The sequence below is a fragment of the Xyrauchen texanus genome, chromosome 4 (assembly GCF_025860055.1).
Source record: "Xyrauchen texanus isolate HMW12.3.18 chromosome 4, RBS_HiC_50CHRs, whole genome shotgun sequence".
Lineage (NCBI taxonomy): Eukaryota > Metazoa > Chordata > Actinopteri > Cypriniformes > Catostomidae > Xyrauchen > Xyrauchen texanus.
The window spans coordinates 29395669-29419303 of record NC_068279.1 but is presented as its reverse complement, the minus strand read 5'-3'; the positions used below and the strand labels follow the sequence as shown (position 1 = coordinate 29419303).

General features: G+C 38.9%; 1 protein-coding gene and 1 long non-coding RNA gene across 2 annotated transcripts in view; both read right to left on the bottom strand.

Moving 5' to 3' along the window:
- Positions 1–23635, bottom strand: part of LOC127634964 (ADP-ribosylation factor-like protein 15) — a 187321-nt gene that overhangs the window by 136482 nt on the left and 27204 nt on the right. Inside the window, exons 3-5 of the mRNA XM_052114748.1 lie at positions 14279–14423; positions 9212–9225; positions 7246–7291 (exon numbers count right to left, since the gene is read on the bottom strand). Of these exons, the coding sequence (XP_051970708.1) occupies positions 7246–7291; positions 9212–9225; positions 14279–14423 (205 nt within the window). The remainder of the gene's footprint in view (positions 1–7245; positions 7292–9211; positions 9226–14278; positions 14424–23635) is intronic.
- Positions 1454–6296, bottom strand: LOC127634974 (uncharacterized). Its single transcript, XR_007969432.1, has 5 exons — positions 3656–6296; positions 3281–3358; positions 2909–3130; positions 2584–2743; positions 1454–2514 (listed from the first exon to the last, which is right to left on the bottom strand). It is a non-coding gene; the product is annotated as an uncharacterized LOC127634974 (long non-coding RNA).

The window sequence follows — 23635 nt, the reverse complement described above, 5'->3', positions numbered from 1 at the left end:
AACTTTATTGAGGGGAAAATATGTGCAAGGGTCATGCAACAAAGTGTATCAGTGCATGGTGTGTTATTCGCTAGCTGGGGAGGCGGTGCCAGGGCCGTCTTCGTCAGCTCCACATCAGGAGGACATGAGGTAGGGGAAGTCTCGGCTTCCCCAGCCCTTAGAGGATTCCCTGCTCAGGATTTCCCTTCTGGAGCAGATGCGAGACAAGACCTTTAGGCACACCTTAAACCAAGTGAAAGAAAATGATGGACAACACCTCCAGCCAGATATTCCAGACACATACCCATATTTTTCAATTGTCAAGGATCAGTTGAATCTAGTGACACAGGACACTCAGACAAAGAGGATACAACCCAATTGTTAATACCATGGTCTGTCAGCAAAAATAGGAAAAAACACTAAACCGTATAATGGCCCATTTCTATTGGCCTCCATGGGGTTTTCACCATTTGAATTATTGTATGTGCATTGATTGTGCGATGTGCTCTACATCTTGCTGGAAAATTGGGAGGAGGGACCTTCAAACAGCAAAAACTAAATTCAATAAATTCTTGACCTGAGAGCAAAACGACAAACGCTGGGGCAATTAATACAAGAAATTTGCTCCAGGCACAAGAATGTCAAAGCTGGCTTTATATTAGGTTTACTCGACTACGGGAGATAAAGTCCTTTTATTGCTCCCCTCATCAAGCTCTAAATAACTCGCCAAGTGGCAAGGACACTTTGAGGTCACACAGAGTCAGGGAAACCGAATATGAGGTGAAACAAAAGGATAGAGGTCAGATTTAGTTAGATTTACCACCTCAACCTCCTAAAATCTTGGAGAAAGGTGGTCCTCGTGACTTTGGTGACATTGGTCCAGAGAGGGTGGAGCTCCGCCTTCGATATAACGGCGGCGGAACGGCGGATGGCCAGCGGGCTGGCCGTGGAACGAAGGCGGTAGGAAGGCGGTGCGCCGTCAAACGGGTTTGCGATATCGCCATTCTGCCGCTTCTACTGCCTCCGGAGCACCGCCAGCGGCCCGCCGACTCTTTGCTATCTGGGTAGTTAGGCACAAACCTACGATAATAGCCAGCCAGCCCCAGGAAATGTCTCACCTCCTTTTTGGTCTTCGGTCTTGAGCAGGCTGCAATCGCTGCAGTCTTATCAATTTGGGGTCACACCTGCATTAGACAATGCATTGATATTTCTATAATCCACACAGCACCGGGCCCAGTCACTGTGGGATTCTACTGTTACCCCCATATCCAGCATGGCCTTTAATTCTTTCTGAACCACTTTTTTTGTGCTTGGATAATTGGTAGGGATGACTACGTACCACTACGGCAAACGCTATTTTCGAGCTATCTGCCGCCGCTTATTGTATATCTATATATATATATATATATATTTATAGGATGCAGTTTATCAAGAATAATGATTGATCAAACCAGACAAATTTCCATTTGGTATTTTAATTCCACATTTCAAAGTACAGTAACTGTCATTGAAACAAGATGTCAGATCACTGAAATATAAATAACAGAAAAATACAAACATTATATATACACACACACACACACTAAAACACATGCAGGTTTTCAATTCAATTTTGTTTAAAAAAAAACCATTGTAACACTTACAATAATTACAAAAGAATTACCAGTAAACATAAGCAATGAGGATATTTGGTACCAAATAAAGTGCAGGATACCAAATAAATTGAGGTATAACATCATATTTACAAGTCATTTCTAATAATAGTATAAGTGGTAATAATTTAGAGTAAAGCTCTGGAGTAGAATATACCATTATAACTGCAATGCTGACCTGTGACACAAGGATTTACAAGCTATATTTAACAATAGAATAACAGTTAAGCATTGTGACGGAATGAAAGTAGAATTTTTGGTACTAGTTAATGTGCAATATCAAGTATCAGAGGTATGAAATAGGATTTACAAACTATAATAGAATCGTTAAGCACTGACGGAATGAAATAAGCCAATACTAAAGTCACGGTAAGTAGAATATTTTATACCAGATTATGTGCAGATATCAAGTATTAGATGTATAATCTAGGATGTACAAGCTATATTTAAAAATAGAATAGTTAAGCACTGTAACAATGAAATAAGCAGCAAATTGTATATTAAATAATTGGGATCTTTGGTATCAAAGAATGTGCAGGATAACAGGTATAAAAGGACAAACCATCCCATATTCATCCAAGGAGCTGCCCTCAAAGCAGGGTCACGAGAGAAAAAAAAGAGCAATTTCCACAGTGAACAGTGTGGATTGGGTGAGTGTAGTCTGACACTTTTAGCAGGCTTTTTTAGGGGTCTTGATGTTACTGACTGCAGGATAAAGAAAGGATTCCAGTTGTCAGTGATGCTGGGGTGTCAGTAGTCAGCCTAGGTTTAAGGCGCCTTTTTCCACCTTCACGTTCAGATGCTCCTTTCAGGGAATGCGTAACGTTAACCTGGATCACCTCATCAGTGGCATCCTGGGTTGCCGGGTTCTTCCAGATGGCTCCTGTAGAAAATAAAGATCTGTCATTCCATTTGAATGGCATAAGGTCATACACCTCTATATCCAACTTACTTTGAACAATGGTCTTCAGGAACATGTCTCTAACACATGCTTTATCCCCTACACCAGTCCAGGTTGTATTGATGGAAAGGTGATTAGAGAAGATACTCTGTAGCATTCGCCACACGGTTGTCTTTAGGTCCCTCCCACATTTGATTGCCAAAAACCGAAGCTGAAAATCCAAAAAAAACATGTTACAAATTACATTTCTCTGAAGCTTCTCATAAATTTAAAATGTGACAGGCTGTGGATTCAGACTGTAGAATATGCAGTGTACAATCTTAATTGTACTTTTTAGATTACCCTATGGCGTTATAAACGGAATTGGCACACTTACAAATCGTTGCTGGGGCTCTTTATCCTGCCTCAAACTGTTGTCAAGCAACGCCAAATCTTCCTGGGTGTCTAGGGGGGAGTAACAGATCCCCTGGCAGGGATAACTCTCCATCCGGCACATTGGCACTGAAATGTTGCAGCATAGCGTCCATTTTGTTGTCCATGCTACGCAAAACATCGCCAAACTCTCCAAGACGTCGCAGCATTGGGGTCTGATCTGCACCTACAGGGGTTCCCAGAATAAAAGAATAAAGTAGTCAGTCCTGGTCCTTCAACTACTAAACTATGACATTTATATCTAGGTCTACTACATGTACAGGTGGCCCCAGTGGGAATTAAACCAACAACCACAGGTGTTGTTTGCAAGTTGTACCTGCTTGCCCAGTGTGAGCAAACGTCTTCAACATTGGCCCAACTTGCTTCACCTGCTCTATAAGTGAGCCGCTGTCACCTGGGAAGTAACAATATATTGATTAGCAATACACTAAATATAATAGTAATATAATATAACCACAATTATCATACCAGTAACTTTCCCTGTAATTTCTATCCACAGTATGTTATGCATGGCATACAAGTTCATAATGAAGGACCCTTATGATAACATCAATTTCATTTTTTTTCTTTGAAGCAGAATATTTGTTTGTAAAAGGGGAGGAAAAAGAAAATAATGAAATATTGGTATACAGATTTTGGTTGATATATCATACTGTACAGTGAAATTTGCTATTGTTATGTCCCTACTCACCTGAAGGACAGATAGATCAGGCAAATCTCCAGTCAGGCCTTTGTAGAGAGTGCTCCTTTGAATAACATAAAACTTTCATGAGTGGGAAGTTGCATATCCACAGGTATTTTAATTCAAACATGCAACATATTGTAATAAATCTACAATATTCAGCCTTTACCTTACACCCTAGGTTGTTTCTCTACACTTTTATTATATTAAATACTTATTTATATAGCTTGCTCACTGTATAATCATGATAGCCTAATACTTATAACACAAGATTGCATCTTAAACGAATGACTGAGTTGAAAACTTGAATAAGAACTCATTTTACCCGGAGGGGACCAGCTAGGGAAACTTACCTGCCTACAATAACTGTTTTCTTTTGAGTTACATTAAACATGAATAACCTTAGCCATCGGGCTATTAAAGTAACAAGCCTATAACTGCGGTCTTATCAATTCTAGCTTCACCATACACTCAAACTGTGAGGTTTCTCCGTTTTCCTCATGGACCTGTAACACAATGCCCTGACAGTGACTTCACCTGTGCCCTGATCTTTAATATAAACTGAGAGGAGAGCAAGTTAATATAATTGATATTACAATTATCACAAAAATTAACAAACAGTCTGCTTTAAAACTAAGAAAAAACAAGCTTCTATACTAACGTTACATTAAAAATTAACACGTGGCGAACTAGCTTAGCTACTATCTGCCGGCACACCACATTAGATTAAAATACTTACCCTTGTAGTTGTGCAGATAACTCGATATGTAGAGTTTAAATCCCTTGTCCCTCTTGCTTGTCGGAGCAGGGGACCAGGCATCAACAATGCGATGAACATCGCTGACGCAAATTTTCGGAAGATCACGGAGACATCGAGTAAAAACAGACATTTTGGGTGACGAGCAAGTAAACCGTAAAAAGATATGCCGACTTCTGGCGACAGCGGAAGTTCGTCACTACGCTTGTGCATGTAGGCTATTCAGTACTCAACAGTTCACAGTCTTTGTAATGTGTTTTAGCAATTTTTATCCCCTTTTTTAAGATTTTTTTTTATTGCCTTTACAGGGACTTTAACACTTTCTTAAACATTTGTACAGGTCATAATTGCAAATGAATCCCTTACCTGTAATAGGTAAATTAACTAAAAGTAAATCGAGGTTGGAAAAAATGTAAAGACATAAACGAAATTTCTGCGTCTAACTTCATCAATTTATTCTGCTAAATTGTTCATACCATGAATTAAATATCTATTTTAAAACCTAATCAGAATCAGAAAGATATTTATTGCCAAGTAACTTTTACAAAAGGAATTATTTTTGGTTTATTGGTGCATGTCTCAAATGTGCATCAATCAAAGAAATGTAAACAATTTTCACCTAGTGCATAAAATAATTCAATATATTTTACATATATTACTGTATAATCGCTTCAGAGTTTCAAAGTAATTTAAATGTCATTTCCTAAACCTTACCTTATCATGGAATCAAGAGTCAAGACTATGTTATAAACCCTAATGGCTTTGGAGCAAAAAATAATAATAGCCAACATGGCTGGTCGATTTTGAGAGTCTAATCTGTCCTCGTATTTCAAAGCGGCTTGCCGCCAGCCGGCCGCGGTCGATTAGCCCGAGGCAACCGCCAGAGAAAATGAAGCAGGCGGCCTGCCAGCTTTTCGCGGGGGCATCTCGCAAGAAATGGGAATGACGAATTCGGCGGCAAACGTTTCATCCTCGCCAGTGGGACGCACCTATAGCCGACAGCTTGGGGTCGGCGGCAAAAAGAAGCCGTGCGGACATTTTTTGCTATCTGGGTATTCAACCGTCATCAGTCCAATGACTAACCTTATTAAAAAGAGGCTCCAGATCCAGTCCAGTAGATAGAGCTGTATCAGCAGGCTTTCGCTGGTGACAGCTGCACTTTGCGGTGGGCCGTTATTGCACTCTCCTGATATTCCTTTTATCTTGCAGATGGATGCATCGGACAGGGGGTTGGGAGCGGTAATGTCCCAGATCGTGGAGGGGGATGAGCGGCCCATGCTGTACATTAGTCGCAAACTCTCACTGAGGGAGACTAAGTACACCACAATAGAGAAGGAGTGTTTGGCCATCAAGTGAGTGATCCTCACCCACTGATACTATCTGTTGGGGCATGTTTCACCCTCTGTTTAGCTAATGCCCCACTCCAGTGGCTCCATCGCATGAAGAATTCAAATGCATGGATCACCCGTTCGTATCTGGCTCTCCAGCCTTTTATGTTTGAGGTGGTCCACAAGCCGGGGGCGCAGGTGGGTGTGGGTGTTGCGGATTTCCTCTGTAGATTGGGGGGTGAGTAAGTAACAGGCCGGATGACTGAAGTCAGAAGATGAGGGTATTTGGTGATGATGTGAACACTGGACCGTAACGCTTCCTTAATTTACAAATTTTAAAACATGACTTGCACTGCACACAAATAACTAATACTCTTATTACATTCATGTTGTTTATCCAGAGGGGAACTGGCCCCCACATTGAGCCTGGTTTCTCCATTAACCAACATTTTATGGAGTTTTGTGTTTCTTGCTACAGTCGCCTTCAGCTTGCTCACATGGGTTCTAACAAACATTATTAGTTAATTATTACATTTTAACCCAATTTACAATCATATTCAATCAAACTACACAATGATCACTCTACGACTTTATAGATATTACAGATACATTTTTGTTAATTCATGATTTCCTGTAAAGCTGCTTTGAAACAATGTGTGTTGTGAAAAGAGCTATACAAATAATAATGACTTGACTTAATGTGGCCATGGCCACTAAAGTCACAAGAGACTTTTGTGTAGATCGAGGCCGCTAGAGGAAGAACGGTAAGGATTGACACCTATTGAAATTATTGAAATTAATTCTAACAGCTGTTCTGTGTTACGGGGCGGGTGGCCCGCCCGCACGCAGCAGTAGTGATTGTGTGTGCATTGTTGTAGAAAAGAAAAAACCCTTTGTGTGTGGACTGAAATTTTAGAAATAAAGATTTAAATTGGATTGTTTGACCATCTCCTGCTTCTTCACAAGAACTTCAGAGAACTGTCACACAAGCCCCTCTGCCAAAAGAGTCACAGTATCTACAATATAAACTTGATGGACTTGCAATGTCTTACTCTTTAAACCCTATATGCAGCTCTGGATTTAATGGGAAGTAGGAGACACTGAGGTAAGTGCCCCTTCTTAAGGCCCAGGTATACTTAATTTTAGTATGTTCTGGATCGACTTGCGCTGGTAAACCACGTTGCTTTTCAAAGTATACTCTTCTGACTGCCAGCGAATATGAATACGTACGACACATGCCCACAATAGCTGCTTTGTGATGCTCTTTAAGTACAGTCAATGGCAGGTGCATTCGATGCGCACAGACGAGAACTGTGTCCACTTGTCGAGAAAATCTGTGCTGCACGTAGTCAGTCTGTGTGGACTCTGCTGATGACGAAATTTGCACCTAAATTATACTTTGTCCTTTAGAGTTCAGGTGGCAAACCTAAGAGATCTGTCCTGCAGACCATTGAGTAAGCATGGCAACAGTCATTCTCTTCAGTACTTGAACAGGAGATTATAAGTTTGATTACCTCCGAGCTCCTTGATATTAAGTACAGCATTTTGGAATGGCACTGCCTTCAGGGCTTGACATTAACTTTTTGAGGCACTTGTCCTTCGGACAAGTACATTTATGTTTCAATTGTCCTTGCACAGAAGTCACTTGCCCGGGTAAAGATTTATAATTTCATTTATTTTTTTTGTGTTTTGCTAATGCAGAATTCGAACAAACCATTGAAAGCATTTAAAACATTTACACAATTTCTGTTATGTACTGTTTTGCAGCTTCGTCCCAAGGTCCTTTGGTAACATACAGACCGTGCAGTTACTTGAAAGAGGAATTATTTACTGCGTCATCTCAGTTACAGTTCAGTACATTATCAGGGCTTGGAAATACTGTGACTTGCTAAAGTAGGCAAATGGCTAATAGTAATATTTAACTATGTACATTGTACAACCAATACAAATGCTGTTAAAGGATTAGTTCACCTCAAAATGAAAATTTTATGATAATTTACTCACCCCAATGCCATCCAAGATGTTCATGTCTTTCTTTCTTCAGTGGAAAAGAAATTAAGTTTTTTGAGGAAAACATTTCAGGATTTTTCTCCACACAATGGACTTCAAGCGCAACCATTGCTCAGCAATTGAAATAAAGTTGAAATGAAATCTAAATAATAGATTATTTTAAATTAGAAACAATGCCTAGGCAATTAACTGATACTGATATGCCTAAATAAATATGATTAAGTTTAACAACACGTTGAAGTCCAAATCGATGCAGTTTAAAAGGGCTTTGAAGTGCTTCAAAGGGCTGTGCACGTTCCCAGCTGAGGAATTGGGTCTTTATCTAGCTGAAACGATCGTTCATTTTCTAAAAAAAAAATATTTATTCTTTTTATAACCACAATTGTTGGTCTTGTGCTGGTCTGCGACGTTGGAAACGTCACGAAATATTATTTTTTTATTAATAATTATAAAATAAAACAAAGATGTCGGACGATTTTGAAGTTGGAGGAGAAAATTAGATGGAATTTTCATTTTGAGGTGAACTAATGCTTTAATGCTTTTAATGCTTGCTTACAGTAGCTACACAGCTGCCGACGCTAAGTTAGCTAGCTAACGTCACTTGTCAGCCAGGTTGGGTTGCGCCCGACAGACGCCACAGAACATTACTCCGTCATCATAAATAACACAGTCGAATTCATCTTTCCATTTGGTTAAAAAATTTCGTTCCCGTTTTAATTCCTATGTTGTTGGTTTAAGGTGACTTCTTGTTTTTGGAGCTTTTCTGTTTATAACCTGAAAAAATAACGAGGCATTTTAATGTTTTCTAAATCGGTGTTTGCTGGAAATATACCTCCATCTCCGATGTAAAGCGGATGCCTTTAGAGAGAAATTCATATGGATTGCATAATCAGACGGTAACGTTAGGCTATTTTCTTTCGATTCGAATTGGTTCTTTAAAAGTGGACATTTCAAGCTTTAGCCTAACGTTACATAGACTATATTTTGTTTCAGTTCAGTTTCAGTTCACGGAGACCATGAAAGCCCGCCTGATTGTTTTATTTTATTTTGCAAAAGCACGTTTTCTTGTTATTGTGAGTTTACACAAATAAAAGTAGTTGCAAATTATGTATTATTATTTTCAGTATGACCAGAAATGATAGAGTATTTAAGTTGTTTCCACTGTTGATAGGAAAACCCAAGTGTTCGCGCCACGCCTCTGTTCCATGCAGTCGCGGCTCCACACTCCGCACAAACCCTTGGATATGCGTCAGAATCTTGTGTTTATTAAAAAATGTGTTAGTTTCAAATCGATTAAATTAAATCTGTAAAATAGGCGTAATGAGTGGCACATAACGTGAAGTAACATGGCATTTTATTTTGTTTGAAATTTAACTTGTCCGGTCGGACAACTAATTTTCTCTTCTACTTGTCCTACAAAAAATCCACTTGTCCCGGACAAGCGGACAAGCCTTAATGTCGAGCCCTGGCCTTGATGCTGAAACCTGTGGAAGAAAACACATCCATGTTAAAATGGCACACATGTTGTGGTAAAGGACCATGCTTATTCTCTGAGACATAATTTGTCATAATTTAATGTCATTATGTCATTATTTGTTGACCCTTATATCGTTCCAAATCCAAATGACATTCTTTCTTATGCGAAACAGGAAAGGAAATCTTTTATAAATATCTAAACCTTTCCTTTTAATGCGATAGCAGTGGATAGTTCCTCACTTTATTCCATACAATTTATGCATCATATTCCAAGTTTTCTGAAGACACACAATACATTTCAGGTTGTTTCTCACCAAAACCAAAGTCATTTTTCAGGTAAAATCTTGATGCCCATTCTGCGTTCATGAGGGCATGAAAGAAGCTTGTTCAAAGTTATCAAACAAAATCAATGCAAGTTCTCACGTGAAGATGCAAGCCAATGTGAACGTGCTTCTCTTGTAACACTTATGAACACGCACTAGGTATTAAGACTGCCAGTAAAAAATTACATACATTTCAGGTGGTTTCTAATAAAAATATATTGTACAGCTTAAGAACACTTGGAATATGATGCACAAGTCGCATGGACTACTTTTATTAGACTTCCATTTTTAGGCTTAATGCCTTCCATTGTCTTATGGGTTAATTTGACCCTTTTGAATTTCTAACACTGATTCACATCAATGAAACTTAATGACATCCTCCACAGAGGTGATCTGCACCTGGCAATGGTCTTACAGGTCAATTTGACCCTTTTGAATTACTAACACAGATTTACATCAATGAAACTTCATGACATCTTCCACAGAGGTGATCTGCACCTGGCAAAGTACTTTTATTTAAATGTTTTATGTATTTATAAACAAAGCTACAAAAACATTAGAAATGTTTTCACCCGCTATCTCCTTCTTTCACAACATACAGATCTGAAAGGCAGGGGGCACCCCAAAGTGGTTTGTGGCTCCGCTCATAGACATCCAGCCTTTTTTGAGAATCCTCACCAAAAAATGGTAGAAAAGATCAAAATTGTATTATAGGTACACACATACTCGTAATTTAACACACACAAAACAAGTAAGAACATACACACAGAAACCCTCATCCATACACTCATCAAGAACAGATACAAATGCAAACAAAAAGTTTTGTTTTTTTAAACCATTTCTTCAAAAGATAATTTACTGTTAATTCAGTGTTCATTATATGTTTGTTAAATGTTCAGCATGATATACTGTATAGCAGGGGTTAATAAATTAAAAATAAAAAAATTAAAAAAAAACGTGCAAATGTATGCGATTTTTTTTTTTTTTTTCTAATTTAATCGTTTATTTTTCATTACAAATGATATTATCAGCATAACAGTTTAGAGAAAAAACCCGATGATTATGATAAAATCATGACCCTGCATGTGAATTTTAATGAAAGAAAACCTTTACTATTGTACAAAATGAGTTAACACAGTTAATGTCACAAATTTGCTTATTTGATTACTGATCACGAAATTTGGTGAAATCCAATGCTGGCATGCGTGCCATAAGTTGCCGACCCCTACTGTATAATAAACAAATAAACACCTTTAAAAAAAAGGAGAATAAATGCAAATTAGTTTATCGTTTGAGACGAGGAGGAAGAGAGAGAGAAACACAAGCAGCTGCTCTCTCTCTCTCTCTGTGTGCGTGTGTGTAGGTGTGTGTGTGTGTGTTGTTATGTTTCGGTGTATGTTGGTGTCTCATTAAAAGCTTGTTGTTTGGTACTCCGTTCCTCCTCCTTGCCCATTTTGTAAACCCATTACACTGGTGACAAAACCTGGGAAAAGAGGAAGGGCACACTGTCTGGGGATGGAATAGTCTCTGCCGTCTGCAAGAAGCCAGAGGAACTGCTGCCGTCCGCCAGGAAGCTGAGGAGCCGTTGCCATTCGCCAGGGGATGGAGGACCCGCTGCCATCCACTGGGAGGTGGAGGAAACGCTGCCTTCGGCCAGGTGGCCGGCTTGCCCGTGGGAGCCAAAGAAGAGCGTATTCTTTTCTCTATCTCTCCTCTCTCTGTCTGTCATGTTTGCTCTTTCTCAACCCCCGTCTATCAGATTCTCAGGAGGCTGGGAGGACCATCAGGTGGCGGAAAGGCCAGAAGGGCAGCATCTCCCAGCCTGAATAGGGCGGTGGAGGAGTCTGACAAGGAGGAGGGTGTGGTCGGGCCGTGAGGATGCACGCCTGGTGCTGAGTTGCCAAATCAGCGGGTGGGAGATAAGAGAGAGAAAGAGAGGTGAAAAGAGGCCGCCAGAGAGAGAGAGAAAGAGAGGTGAAGTCAATCCATTTCGGGGTGCCCCCTGCTTTTCAGATCTGTTTGTTATGATAGAACGTAAAAGGAAAAAAAAAAAACAATTTTCCTAGGGTTGTTGCCACCTACAGGAACAATTTTAGACCAAACGTAGAGAGACAGAGCAAACAGAGACTTTATAACAAGCTTTTGAAATTTAAGATAAAAAATGGGTTAATTTGACCCTGCAGGTTCAAAGTAGGGACTTGATCTTTAAGACCATGGAAGGGTTCAAGTGAGGCACATTCCAATGCCGTTGTATTGAAAAGATAGACAATGATGTTCGTTAAAACATCTCTTTTTGTGTTTCACATAAGAAAGAAAGTAATATTGGTTTGGAAAAATCTGAATGAATTGCAACAGAATTTTCATTTTTGGGTAAATTATTCCTTTAACAGCTAAAAGAATAACATAAATGTGAAACATACAGAAAATTTCCTCCAGTTGGTTAGTTTCCCACCAGTGCATGCAGAGACAAGGAGGTCAGCCATTTGGTATTGATTAACACAACACAAAACATATGAGACTGAACCTCCTAAGCCCACTCTGATTTTAAAGCTTATGTTCATAAGGCAAGTTTCATCAAATGCTCAGCAGGTGAGAATATATGCCATGAATATGCCAAGAAAAGGTGAGAAGCTCTGTCTAGGTCTGTAGGCGCAGACTACTGGCTCTGACAGCTTAATCTAATCATATATCCATGCAAGCTGCCAAATAAACCTTCACTATAGTAAACATGTCTAGTTTCACAATTACTGCTTCACTAGACAGCTCAAGACAGGTGTTGAGCTGTCAAAGAGTCATTGGACATTGAGTTTGTGTACTGTCTAATGTGCTGTATACATCACACTCAAGACTGTTGAGACATGCAGAAGAAAGGCCGACTCAACCGTGTCTTCTCTTGTGAAAAGAACCATTTGTGTTGTTTGTAAAAAGGAAGTGATGTTGTCCATTTAAAGGCAGCAAGAGGTGAAGGGACAGTGATTCATAAATACAGCAGTCTGTCGCCAAGGTCTCTAATGAAATCAACACTCTTGTCATAAGGATGAAAGTCCATGTGACAAAACCCAGATGTTTAGAAAAACAGACACACATACGCACAACGAGGTCATCTACATTTGCAAACCTTCTTTCAATGGTAAAGTAGGGAGACTCTGAGGTAACTTGCCAGAGAGTTGCAGCAATAACTTTAAAGAGCTATCAGTGCTCCAAGAAGCTGAAGAGCACATGGGGACAAGGCAGAGATTTTGCAGGCATTAGCAGTGCTGGGAAAATTTAGTGCTGGAGATTGGAAAAATGTACTGAGAAAAAGTCTGGAGTCTTAGGCAAAAGTAGTGTGATTGGTCAATTTGTTGGAATGATTTGTTGCATTTGTTGGATAAACAGGACCATAGGTTTGTATTTGTTTGTTTGAGGTTTTGTACCATTAATGGTACAGTTCACACAAATACAACAATTCTTTCATCATTTAATCACCCTCATGCTGTTCCAAACCTCTATGACTTTATCCAATGGAACACAAAAACCGGGTTCCCACAACCTTTTGACCAATACATTTCCATGATGTTTACATTAGGTCATGACTTAGGACATATATTTTTGACCATTACTATAAAGCAGGGGTGCTCATTACGTTAAGACATCCAGTGGTCAATCTTGTTTACCAGGTCAGACGGTAAATGGAGTAGAGGGAGAAACTATTCAAATATCGAAATTCTAAAAGATCACTTTTATTTCCTCATTTCGGCTCCCACATGGATTTCCAAAATGTTCGATGGCAGGAGAAAAAGCATTCATATTTATGAGGAAAGCTGTACCTGATTGGTTAGGGTTAACGATAAGGGGTAAAGGCTATATTTTCACCGACCAATCAGGTATCACTTTCCTGAACATAATATGAATATAAATTACTCTTTCCCTGCCATCCTGCATTATGGAAACTCGTCCCCCACTCTGATACATAGCTTCTTTTTGTGTGTGTGTGTGCTGCCACTGTCTATTTCATATATATTAACAACAATAACAAGAAAACCATTTATAGGCTGGATAACTTTAGTAGCTTTAAAATAAAATATGAATGTATTATAATCATACAGTCAAGACTTGTAATCCAAGAGAATGTAAGAAAGTTTACCTGAATACTTGATATTGCTGTTAGAAATTTTAATCACCGTTTTTTATTTGTTTCCTTTTTCATATTTTATTACTGACTGTTTCCTTGTCTTGAATAATTATGTTTACCCAATTAACAAATTAGTCAGTATTAGTTTTTGCATCGAGAGTCATAAAATTGAATTGGTATTTGTTTCCGACTACTGAAATGTTGGTATCATGACAACACTGCCTACAATGTATATTTCAATTCTGCATGGTAGATCTTCCTGTAATAGCAGTACAAAAAAGTTGATCTCATGCCATAAATGTAAGCACCCCTGCTTCAGAGATTTCACTTACAATATTTAGAGCGGAGTATAACAATAAATAATATAATATATATATATATATATATATATATATATATAAAAGAGAAAAAGAGATGTTAAACAGAATGTTTTCAACTGGCAGTCCTCAGTCCAAATGACACAATTATCATTTTTGGTAATTATGGTTATCATTAATAATTTAGTAAGAGTCTATAAAACATGCTATATATCCCTTTTATTTTCTACCACATTCAAAAGCATTAATGCAACCTGTTTTTAAAGATGCTGTCGCAAAAACTGCAGATAAATGTTATATTTATTACCTGTGGTTGGTACGGTACCATCACTGATCTCATTGCACAAACGAGATAGCAGACGGGTCTTGCCTGCACCGCTCAGTCCAATACACACAACATCAAACTCTGGTCTGGGTGGAGGGGAAGCCTTACAGCACAACGTCTGGAGACACTAATAATACAAGAAAATTGAAAAGAAAACACTTCAGTGACTATGAGTGGAGATGTTTTCACTAGAGTACTGATAAGACTAAAAATGTTAGCCAAGGAAGACAGACTTAAAATAAACCGAGGAAGATATAGAGGGCGATCCTGAGAGTGTTTTTCATCAGCTGACAAATGTTAATGAAGTAACAGAGAAAGACGATTGTTGATGCAACAAACTAATGCAGTGATTTGAAAGCAACACATCTGGATGACACCTCCTGAACTCACAATCAAATGGAGTAGTTGACAAATCCGGATATCACCACACAGCTGTTGCTTTCTCAATTATTATCGTGGAGGGGTTATGTTCTTGCACTAATGTGGCTGAGACCTCTTTCCTATTGGAGTGTGTAGGGTCTAATATTAGGACAGGCCTTATTGCAGAATTTGCTTGCCCCAACATGTAAAATAGACTGTTAACAGACAGTCTAACGCTGTCTAGGGGGGAGGGCATGGAGATGAGAGAGAGAGAGAGCTTGTGTCCTCATGGCAGCAGACATACCTGTCACTTTATGAATCACTGCCTTTGACTAGAAACCTGATGGGAGACATTAGGAGGCAAATACAGTGTGAACCATGAATGGGACGGTTAAAGCTGGTGTGGAGAGATCAGTATACAGAACTAAAAAGAGATCTCTTTTATTGACAGGACAGAACTAGTCTGGGCCAGGCAGGGCTTGATTCTGCCTTCACCTCTGGATTATTTCATTTCACATGGATATGTACCTGTCAGTTTTAACTAGACTTAAAGAGACACTACACTGTAGTCTTAAAGGGATAGTTCTTTCATTTGTTTCTAGACTTTCTTTATTCCATGGAACACAAGAGGAGAAATTTTCAACAGTATTCGCTGCAATCTTGTTTCCCGTACAGTACAAGTGAGTAGTGAATGAGTGAAATATCAGGAGAATAATATATATACACACATGTCCACACTGATATTAAACCCACTGGGAATGTGAATGTAAATGCATTGCATTTGTTTTGCAGCAAAAGTGTCATTAGGTCAAAACTTTTATAATGCAAGTTCTGCCGCAGAGCCCTGTCTTCAGTCATTAGAATGTGCTCATGTATTATGTAATTCTTCCTGAATCCTGACCTAGGACAAGGCATGTAGGCAAAAATTTGACATGCACTCTGGTACTCTTCCATTCCAGAAAGCCTAAATGGCTTTCACAGGCTCTCCCCAAAGAACTGCTGCAGAAGAGCTGTTCTACGTAGTCAGACAGGTCGGCAGCACATGCTTCTGCTTTGTCACACAGCAACGTGGACATCTGGTTCTGTACGAAGCAGGAGATGTCACAGATGAATTTACCCTATTCATCCTCACCTTCACTTAGTTCTCAGATGGGATGACAAATTTACATCAGTTGCAGAAGGCACTTCCTGGAGCTTTGACTCCTTGGCCCATCAGGTCCAGGAGGGCTCCCACAGGAACACATGACCACACACTTCAGAGGCCCGCGTTGTCACAGGAGATCAAAATAAAGGATTTTCCAGGTGTCCTAGTAGTCACATTTCAAACAATTCTTTGGTCAGTGTTTTTCCCCATGCCAGTAAGTCAAATCAAAATCATCCAACTAAGAGAGGGTCCTCTCCTGCCAAAAAAGTTTTCTATATGTCGATAAATTTGAACTCATGATTGATTCTTTTGGCTTTCTTTCGATTGGACGTGTTATATTTGTTTTATCTCAGACATTACCTCACTGATGGCGGGCTAGTTGTAAAGGCTTATGAACTGCTTTTTATGTAAATGAAGATGTTTGAGGGTATAAATATTCCAGACTGATAACAACTGTGACATAGCAGTGCTCCATTATGTGATGAAATGTTTCACTTAAAGGTTCACAATAAAAATCTCTCCGGGCCCCTCATGCCACCCAGCCTTCTATTTAAAAAAGATGTCAAGACATCAAACGGCTGATATAATTAAAAAGCCTGGCTGAAATCCAGGCCCTGGCACCAAAACAAAGATACAGCAGCACTAGAATCCACCATGGCCAAATCCACTCAGCATTGCCACAATATTGAATCTTGAGCCATTATGGAACTTACACTGAACAACAACTCTCCGGCTGCCAACTTCTCCTGAATGGACCCCTTGGCTGAGTGAAAGGTACCCTGTCTGCCCTGTGCAATAAAGAAAAACAGTCGTCTGACTTCGATCATGAGAAAAGTAATGTGGTGTGCACTGCGCCGGCTCTGGGTTTGAGTGAACAGCAGTGACAACAGGGATTGCTCGACAGGGTTATTGGCATAGCATGAGGCTTAATGCATACAGACTAGAAAAAACACATATTGTATAGGCAGGGCTGAACAATGAGGACGGCCTCCTGCCAAGAGCCAGTGTGAGAGAGTTTGGGGCCAATTGATGGGTCTGTCACTTGCCGAGTCAGGTCAGTGCTACAGTATGTTGTCACTACATGTAATGTCTGTTGACATTATATAATACATAATGTCTGTTTTTTTATGCGTATGTGTTTTTATGCCTTACAAATTAAAATATTTGGTTTCTGTAATATATTTAACATTGTTTTTGCAAATTCCTTTGAATACTCACCAAAGTGTCGTAATCCACCTGGCCTTTTGACTTTTGACTAAATTACTAGAATGACTTGTGATTTGGGATGGAAATCATTAGGAATGTAATGATACCAGTTCCGATTGCTCCAAGCAATTCAGATTCTTTAACAGCTGCATTAAGAGTTCTTACCTTTGAAGAAGAATTGTTTTGGAATGCAAAATGCAATTTATATTGCATTTATTGCTCTGAGCAGTATGTTGCCAAATGATGAGATCATTTCAGATTTCAACGGAGCAGATATGACAAATAAATGAAATAAATTGAAAAGTCAATAAAAAGTCTTTGTGGAAAAACACCTTTTGCTAGAACTATATTCAAAGACATCTTAGAGACATAAATTCAATCCAATAATTGGTCATCAAACATGACAACATATTTCATTCATTTATTCAATTTTTTTATATAAAATTCCACCGATTACAACAAAACTCATTATGTATTGGCCTATCTTTAATGATACATTTCACAACCAGTCAGTAACTGAACTGCCTGATTTACTGTCTCAGGAGTACACTGGTTGCACTGTAGATTAAAAAAAGACTCATTAGAGAGAGTGGCCACAGTATGTTTCATGCTGTAGAATCAAAAGAACCGGTTCATAAAAGTAGTTTATTCGGGAATCGGACATACGATGACCAGTCCATTGCCCACTTGTCTGCCCTATTTTAAATGACAGCTTTGCATTTTTAGAGCCAATAAATGAGGGGGACGGGAGAGGGAAGCACCACACAGACAGACAGGGCTCACATTTCACTCATTTGCCCTCAGAGAGTGGAAACACAGCAGATGTCTTTGAATGAAGTGACAAGCAGTGATGCCATCCTATGTTTCCCAACCATAACCAAAACAGGGTGGCTTCTTTATATCGTCCATTGCCATGGCTTTGACAGTGACACTGTTTGGCACCTAAAGGGATATCTATACAAACCTTCACCTCAGCTGTCAAATTAAGTAACACGTCTATGCATTAGCCTCTCCTAATATTGCCATTTCTTCCAAATCAAAACATTAAAGTACATATTCTGTAATTAGCATAACACCAAATGGCAAGTTTTACTGCACATTAATTTTCATCCTTTTATTGTGAGTGCTGCGCTGAATGAAATTCATCTGATTGTTTGTTAGTGGAGAGCATGCTGGTTACTAGTATTATATACAGATATGTTTCACTAAGTTTTTCAGTAAAAAAATAAATGGAGAACATCATTTGAGCTGTATTCAACATACCTGAGCCAACATTATTTCCAAACCCACATACACCAGGTTCAACTTTCACTGATCGCGAGGGCTTGTTGCTGGAACTAAAGACATAAATGTAAATCATCTGTCTGCATTGAATAGATTGTTGAAAGTAATCCTCTCCTTGTCTGTACAGCATTTTGCAATCAATTTAGGTGTGGATGTAACCTGCTCTAAATTTAGTGATACTTTGGAAAATAATTATTGGAAAACTTTTCTGGAAATGACCAAAATATTAAAAAATGCCTTGCTGTAATCAATCATAGCAGAGAGCCTAGGTCATGCCAAAACAAGTCCATAATGAACCGCATCTGATAAAAATAGCACTGCAGAGTGGAAAATATTGTTGTAAAATTAGAGTAGGTCCAGACTCACTTCAGGACATCATATTTCACTCTGCGGTGTTGACAATGCCCTCCAAATGTGCTCTATTTAGCTAAATTCATTAAAATATGCAATAAAGTCCTAAATGCAATAAAGCAATTAAGACAATTAAGAATAACAAGGCAACTTGTTGCAACAAAGCTATAAAAATAGCATAACCCTCATTGCCTATTGCGACTTTACTTTCAGTTTAGGGTCTCAATGGGTGTGTGTGTACAAATAATAATCCTTTTTTATTGTACCTATTATCTTCCCTTCACATCTTCTAACATGTTTAACTGACTCAATCAAAACAGAGTATGCAGATAATATTACAGTTCTTATCCTCAGTTACATAACTTAGTTTTCATGTACTGTGACAGCCGGTCCTCTGGTGGTCATTGGGCCCTATGCAGCCACTTATGTCGCTTAATAGTCAGTATAGTAACTGCCTATCATTTTTAAAGCAGCATGATCTCACAGTGAAATCGGAAACAGTAGGTTGACTTTTCTTTAGCAACAATCTGTATATTCTTACCAGAATTTAAAACACTGCTCCAAGTGGCCAAAGCGGTTAGTGTTGTGGCACGTATGAGCTTTGTTTATGCTCAGGAGAGGTTGCCAAATGCTAGTTGTGAACTTAGTTATTTTCTGTAAAGGATGTACTGAAACAAAGTAAAGTGAAATGCATATTTTATGGACTCTACCCCCCAAACCAAACACAAACCTACACCTAAGCTTTAGTGGGGTAAAAATGAAATGCTAGGGGGAAAAGTGCAAACTCCGATTCACACTCCGATTCACGCTTGTCACTAATTAAGTGAAAGCGATTACTTCCTGGTTTCAACGATACAACTGCTGTGTCTCTCACGCTGCTGATGCAACCCATAAGTAGTGTAAAGGAGTGTAAATTGTACTTAAAACATTAATAATTACATTTACAACTGATTAGATTACCTAAAAAGTGTCATCTAAAAGATTACCTAACTTATTACAAATTTGATTGAGTAATTAAAAAGGGGCTCTCAGACCATAAACAGAAGATGAGGGTTTAAATAGTTACCTAGTAAACTTACACATAATATATAGTTATACCAGCATCAGCTTTTACTGCAGTAATTACAATAATGATGGCTTTCCAGGGTGTTTCGGGGTCAGTTAGGTTTGTTTTTATTGTGTCCAAGGCAGACTACAGTAAGGGCCAATGAGATTCGGAGCAGGGGGAGGGGGAGGCTTGGAGCGACACCAGATACAGACAGACACAGTAACACAGAGACAGCAAGGAGGACCCAGGCAGACCAGTCTGATCCTGGCATTCCCAAACAGACCTCACTCTCATCCCAGCCGACGACCCTTCCCTGCCCAGACACCCGCTAGCAACACTTGTCTGCAGGGCTCAAAGGTGACCTTTGAAATGACAGCGCTTTATATGGATGTCCAGATGGAGCACCGACGGCACTGACTGATATGAATGTAACACACACCAGTCATAACACAGCTCTGACTACACTCCAGCTCATAGTGAGAGCCTGTGGTCGTCTGCAGTGGTGGGGGGTTACCTCCATTCATCTTTTTTTCCTTCATGTTGATGTGGTTTAGAGAGGGGCTGACAGGCATGGGGGAAAGCAGTTAGATGGACCACGGTGAAGTGGAGTTTGTGCCAGTATAGTGGCGTGCCACATTTGGAGGGGGGTGAAAGATAAATGCCAGTCAGACTGTTGTGTCCACACCATGCCTTGCTGTCGCCATACCAACCACAGGCTGGCTACTCAACAGCCATGCGTGTTGAGTAAACTTGGAAGGAAACTCCTTGAAGCTTCAAAAAGAGCCATATAAAAAGGGTTTACATTTTCAAGTTTTCTGTATTATTTAAAATGCAAATGACAGGATAGTTGTTTCTTACATTATAGATTAAAATTGTATAAAAAGTTCGAAAAACGCTATCGTGTCATACATTCTAAATGTTAAAAAGACACACATATTGTATTTATTGCTTATCACCTCGTTCAGTAAAACCAAATGAAGTATCTACGGGCATAGTTTAACACTTATTTAAAATATTTTCACCCATCTGTTCCACAATACATTGTCTATTGAGAAACTCAAGTATTTCTTCATAACATCATAAGGATCCATGATGTTTGTTGCCATTGTCTTGGTAGAATTCTGCAAAATGTTTACACTGGCAATGCATTTGCTTTCATATTTGCAACCTGTGCCAGTCCAGGTCCATGCTTTAAAAGCCTCTGTTGATGCACACTGTTGTTCACTATGTAGTCCTACAACCCCCCCCAGCTGTCACTCCATGTACTTCAGACCAGTATTTTTGTGATCCATAACAAACTGACCAAATTTGAAAGATTAAATCATGTTCAGTGACAGGTGCCACTTTTTTTTCCCTTTTCAAAATAGCAACCTAATTACACAAAGGGTTTTGGATGCAAAATAACATTAAACTCCATCTTAATGTTAACCTAACTCATTGATGTATTTTGTCCAGAATATATATATCACACATTGAAACTATGCTGAAAACAAATTGCCTTACTGAGTACATATTTGTCAGGAAATTTTTTCTCCACAAAATAGTTGTAGTGCTTTGCAGTTTAGATGTGAGCAACAAAATGTGTTTCTGCAAAAATGCATCGTTAATGCTATTGATTCATGAGACAGTAACTAATCACACAACTAAAGTAAATAATCACATGCATTACCAATTCATCCCAAACATAAACAATAAATGTGTTTGGGTCATTCCATGTCAACTCAACCAGAGGTCCCTGGCTTATTATTTTGTTTAGAAGTTTTTTTTTTTTTACTGGTGACAAAAATACATAAATAATGATCAAAGCCAAAATATTAAATTCCATGGATCAGTATATACTGAGTAATCCATTTAGAAGGTGGTAAAAATTCAAATGTTCACATATGATTTGGAGCAAAAACTAAAATTAGAAAGGTTGTCATTTTTGTTTTCTCAGAGATACAGGTCTATATCTAAATAAAATTCAAAAATTGTGTTTTTTTTTTCTCCCAAAGTTGGAGTGCTTGTAACTCCAACAGTATTTCAAAATCCATTTAGATTCTGGTTGAGAATTATTTTTGTATTTTTATTTAAGGCCCTATATGGTTAAATTCTAGTGATATGGGGCTCTCAATCTACCTACCTTCAATGGTTAAAAACGAAATGTGGCTCATGTGGTACGAAGGTCTGAAGCAAATAATGTTAGAATTAGAAATATACCTTTTTTTATTCACATAAAAACAATAATGTCAAAATGTAAATGTAGTTGACATGTAATTATTATTATATATATATATTATTTTTTTTATTTTTTATTTTTTTTATTATTATTATTATTTTTTATGTATGTCTATAATCATATGTATACACTTTTATGTGACCATAGGGATGTTTGTTGGGGGTCAGGGTGGGGTTGGGGATTGGGAGGGGTGATTGCAGGGTTAAAATTTTGAATGATTCCATATGGAATCATTAAACATTTTAACCCTGCAATCACCAAAAATAACAACAACAAAAAAAATATAAAACTAAAAAATATGTTTTTTTTTTGTTATTTTTGCTTTTGTATATATGTATTGTAGGAATCAATAAAACATTTAGAGATTTAGAATTACATTTAGAGTCCAAAAATACCCTATTATTTTGAATAAGCAATGAACCTGGATGATTGAGAAATACTATTTTTCTTATAAGCCTCATAATACACCCATAATTTGCGACAACCCATTTCCTAACATGCTTGAGATAACCACTTTTCCGAGGGAGGTCAGATCAAAGGTTAAAAACAGCCCTGAAAAACATAGACAAAATAATTCTCAGTAGGTGCTTCTCACGGAGTCCTCATGTTTGCCTGTCGAGTTACACCTAGCAACGTGAAAGAACCCCATTAACCTACATTCATCGGCATCTTCAGTTCCCACTCAATCCCTAAAATTAGCCCCTGTGCCCCTTTATCTAAAACAGGAGAAACACCCAGACAACAGTACGGTAGTCTCTGTCATGGCCCATGACAGCGAATTCCCCACCACCACCACCACACACACACACACACACACACACACACACACACACACACACACACACACACACACACACACACACACACAAACACTTCAGCCTCATCACAGGGGATTATCAAACCCTGTGTAGCCATTGTCCTGACCTACCTTGGGTGGGTCAGCTTCACCAAAAAGCTCTCTTTTTACTGGGCCATTTCTTTGGGCTGTAGCCCCCTATGTCTGCAGAAGGGCAATGTGTGGGGAGGTGACAAACCCCCAGAAGGGGGGGGGGGGGTCACGAGCTAAGCAGCTGTAAATCTTGATGTCACCAACGGGATGGCTGTTGCGGACCATTACCATAAATCTGACAAATGCTAATTTGATGGGTGGCTGTATCTGTCTGGGTTCAGGCTGGTCTAGACGACCTATTGAGAGATCCTATGGCAGAGGGAAATTTTTGTTCCCCCACTAAGACCATCTGGATTTAGTAATAAGAGGCAAGCAGCACAGTTCACACACTCATCAAAGTGGGCCATTCCATTGCAGTTGTGCAATGGCATACTCCCCATCTCCCCACCTTTTTATACACATGTACGGTTAATTCCAAAGAATTGGTGTTTTCATGTAGTAAGAGAAAAACAACACTAGCGACAAGGTGCAAGGTAGATCACCTAGCAAAAATTATTCCAACACTGAGTCCAAAATTAATGGAAAGCTGCCCTGGCTATCAGGTCTGACACACAATGTGCGAATAGGCTGGAATGTGGGTTTCCAAAAGCCCCATCAGGCTTTCCAAGAACATTTCTTAGGCTGTTCACACTGAACATGTTTTTGTGTGCATCTACACCTTTTCAATTGCTTTTCTATGTTAACACGCTGGATTTGACCATTGCGCTGCATCTCGCTGTTTTTTTTTTTTAAGCGTCGCTCAAAGTGCCAGGTTTTTTTAGATGCAGTTTCAAGTTAAA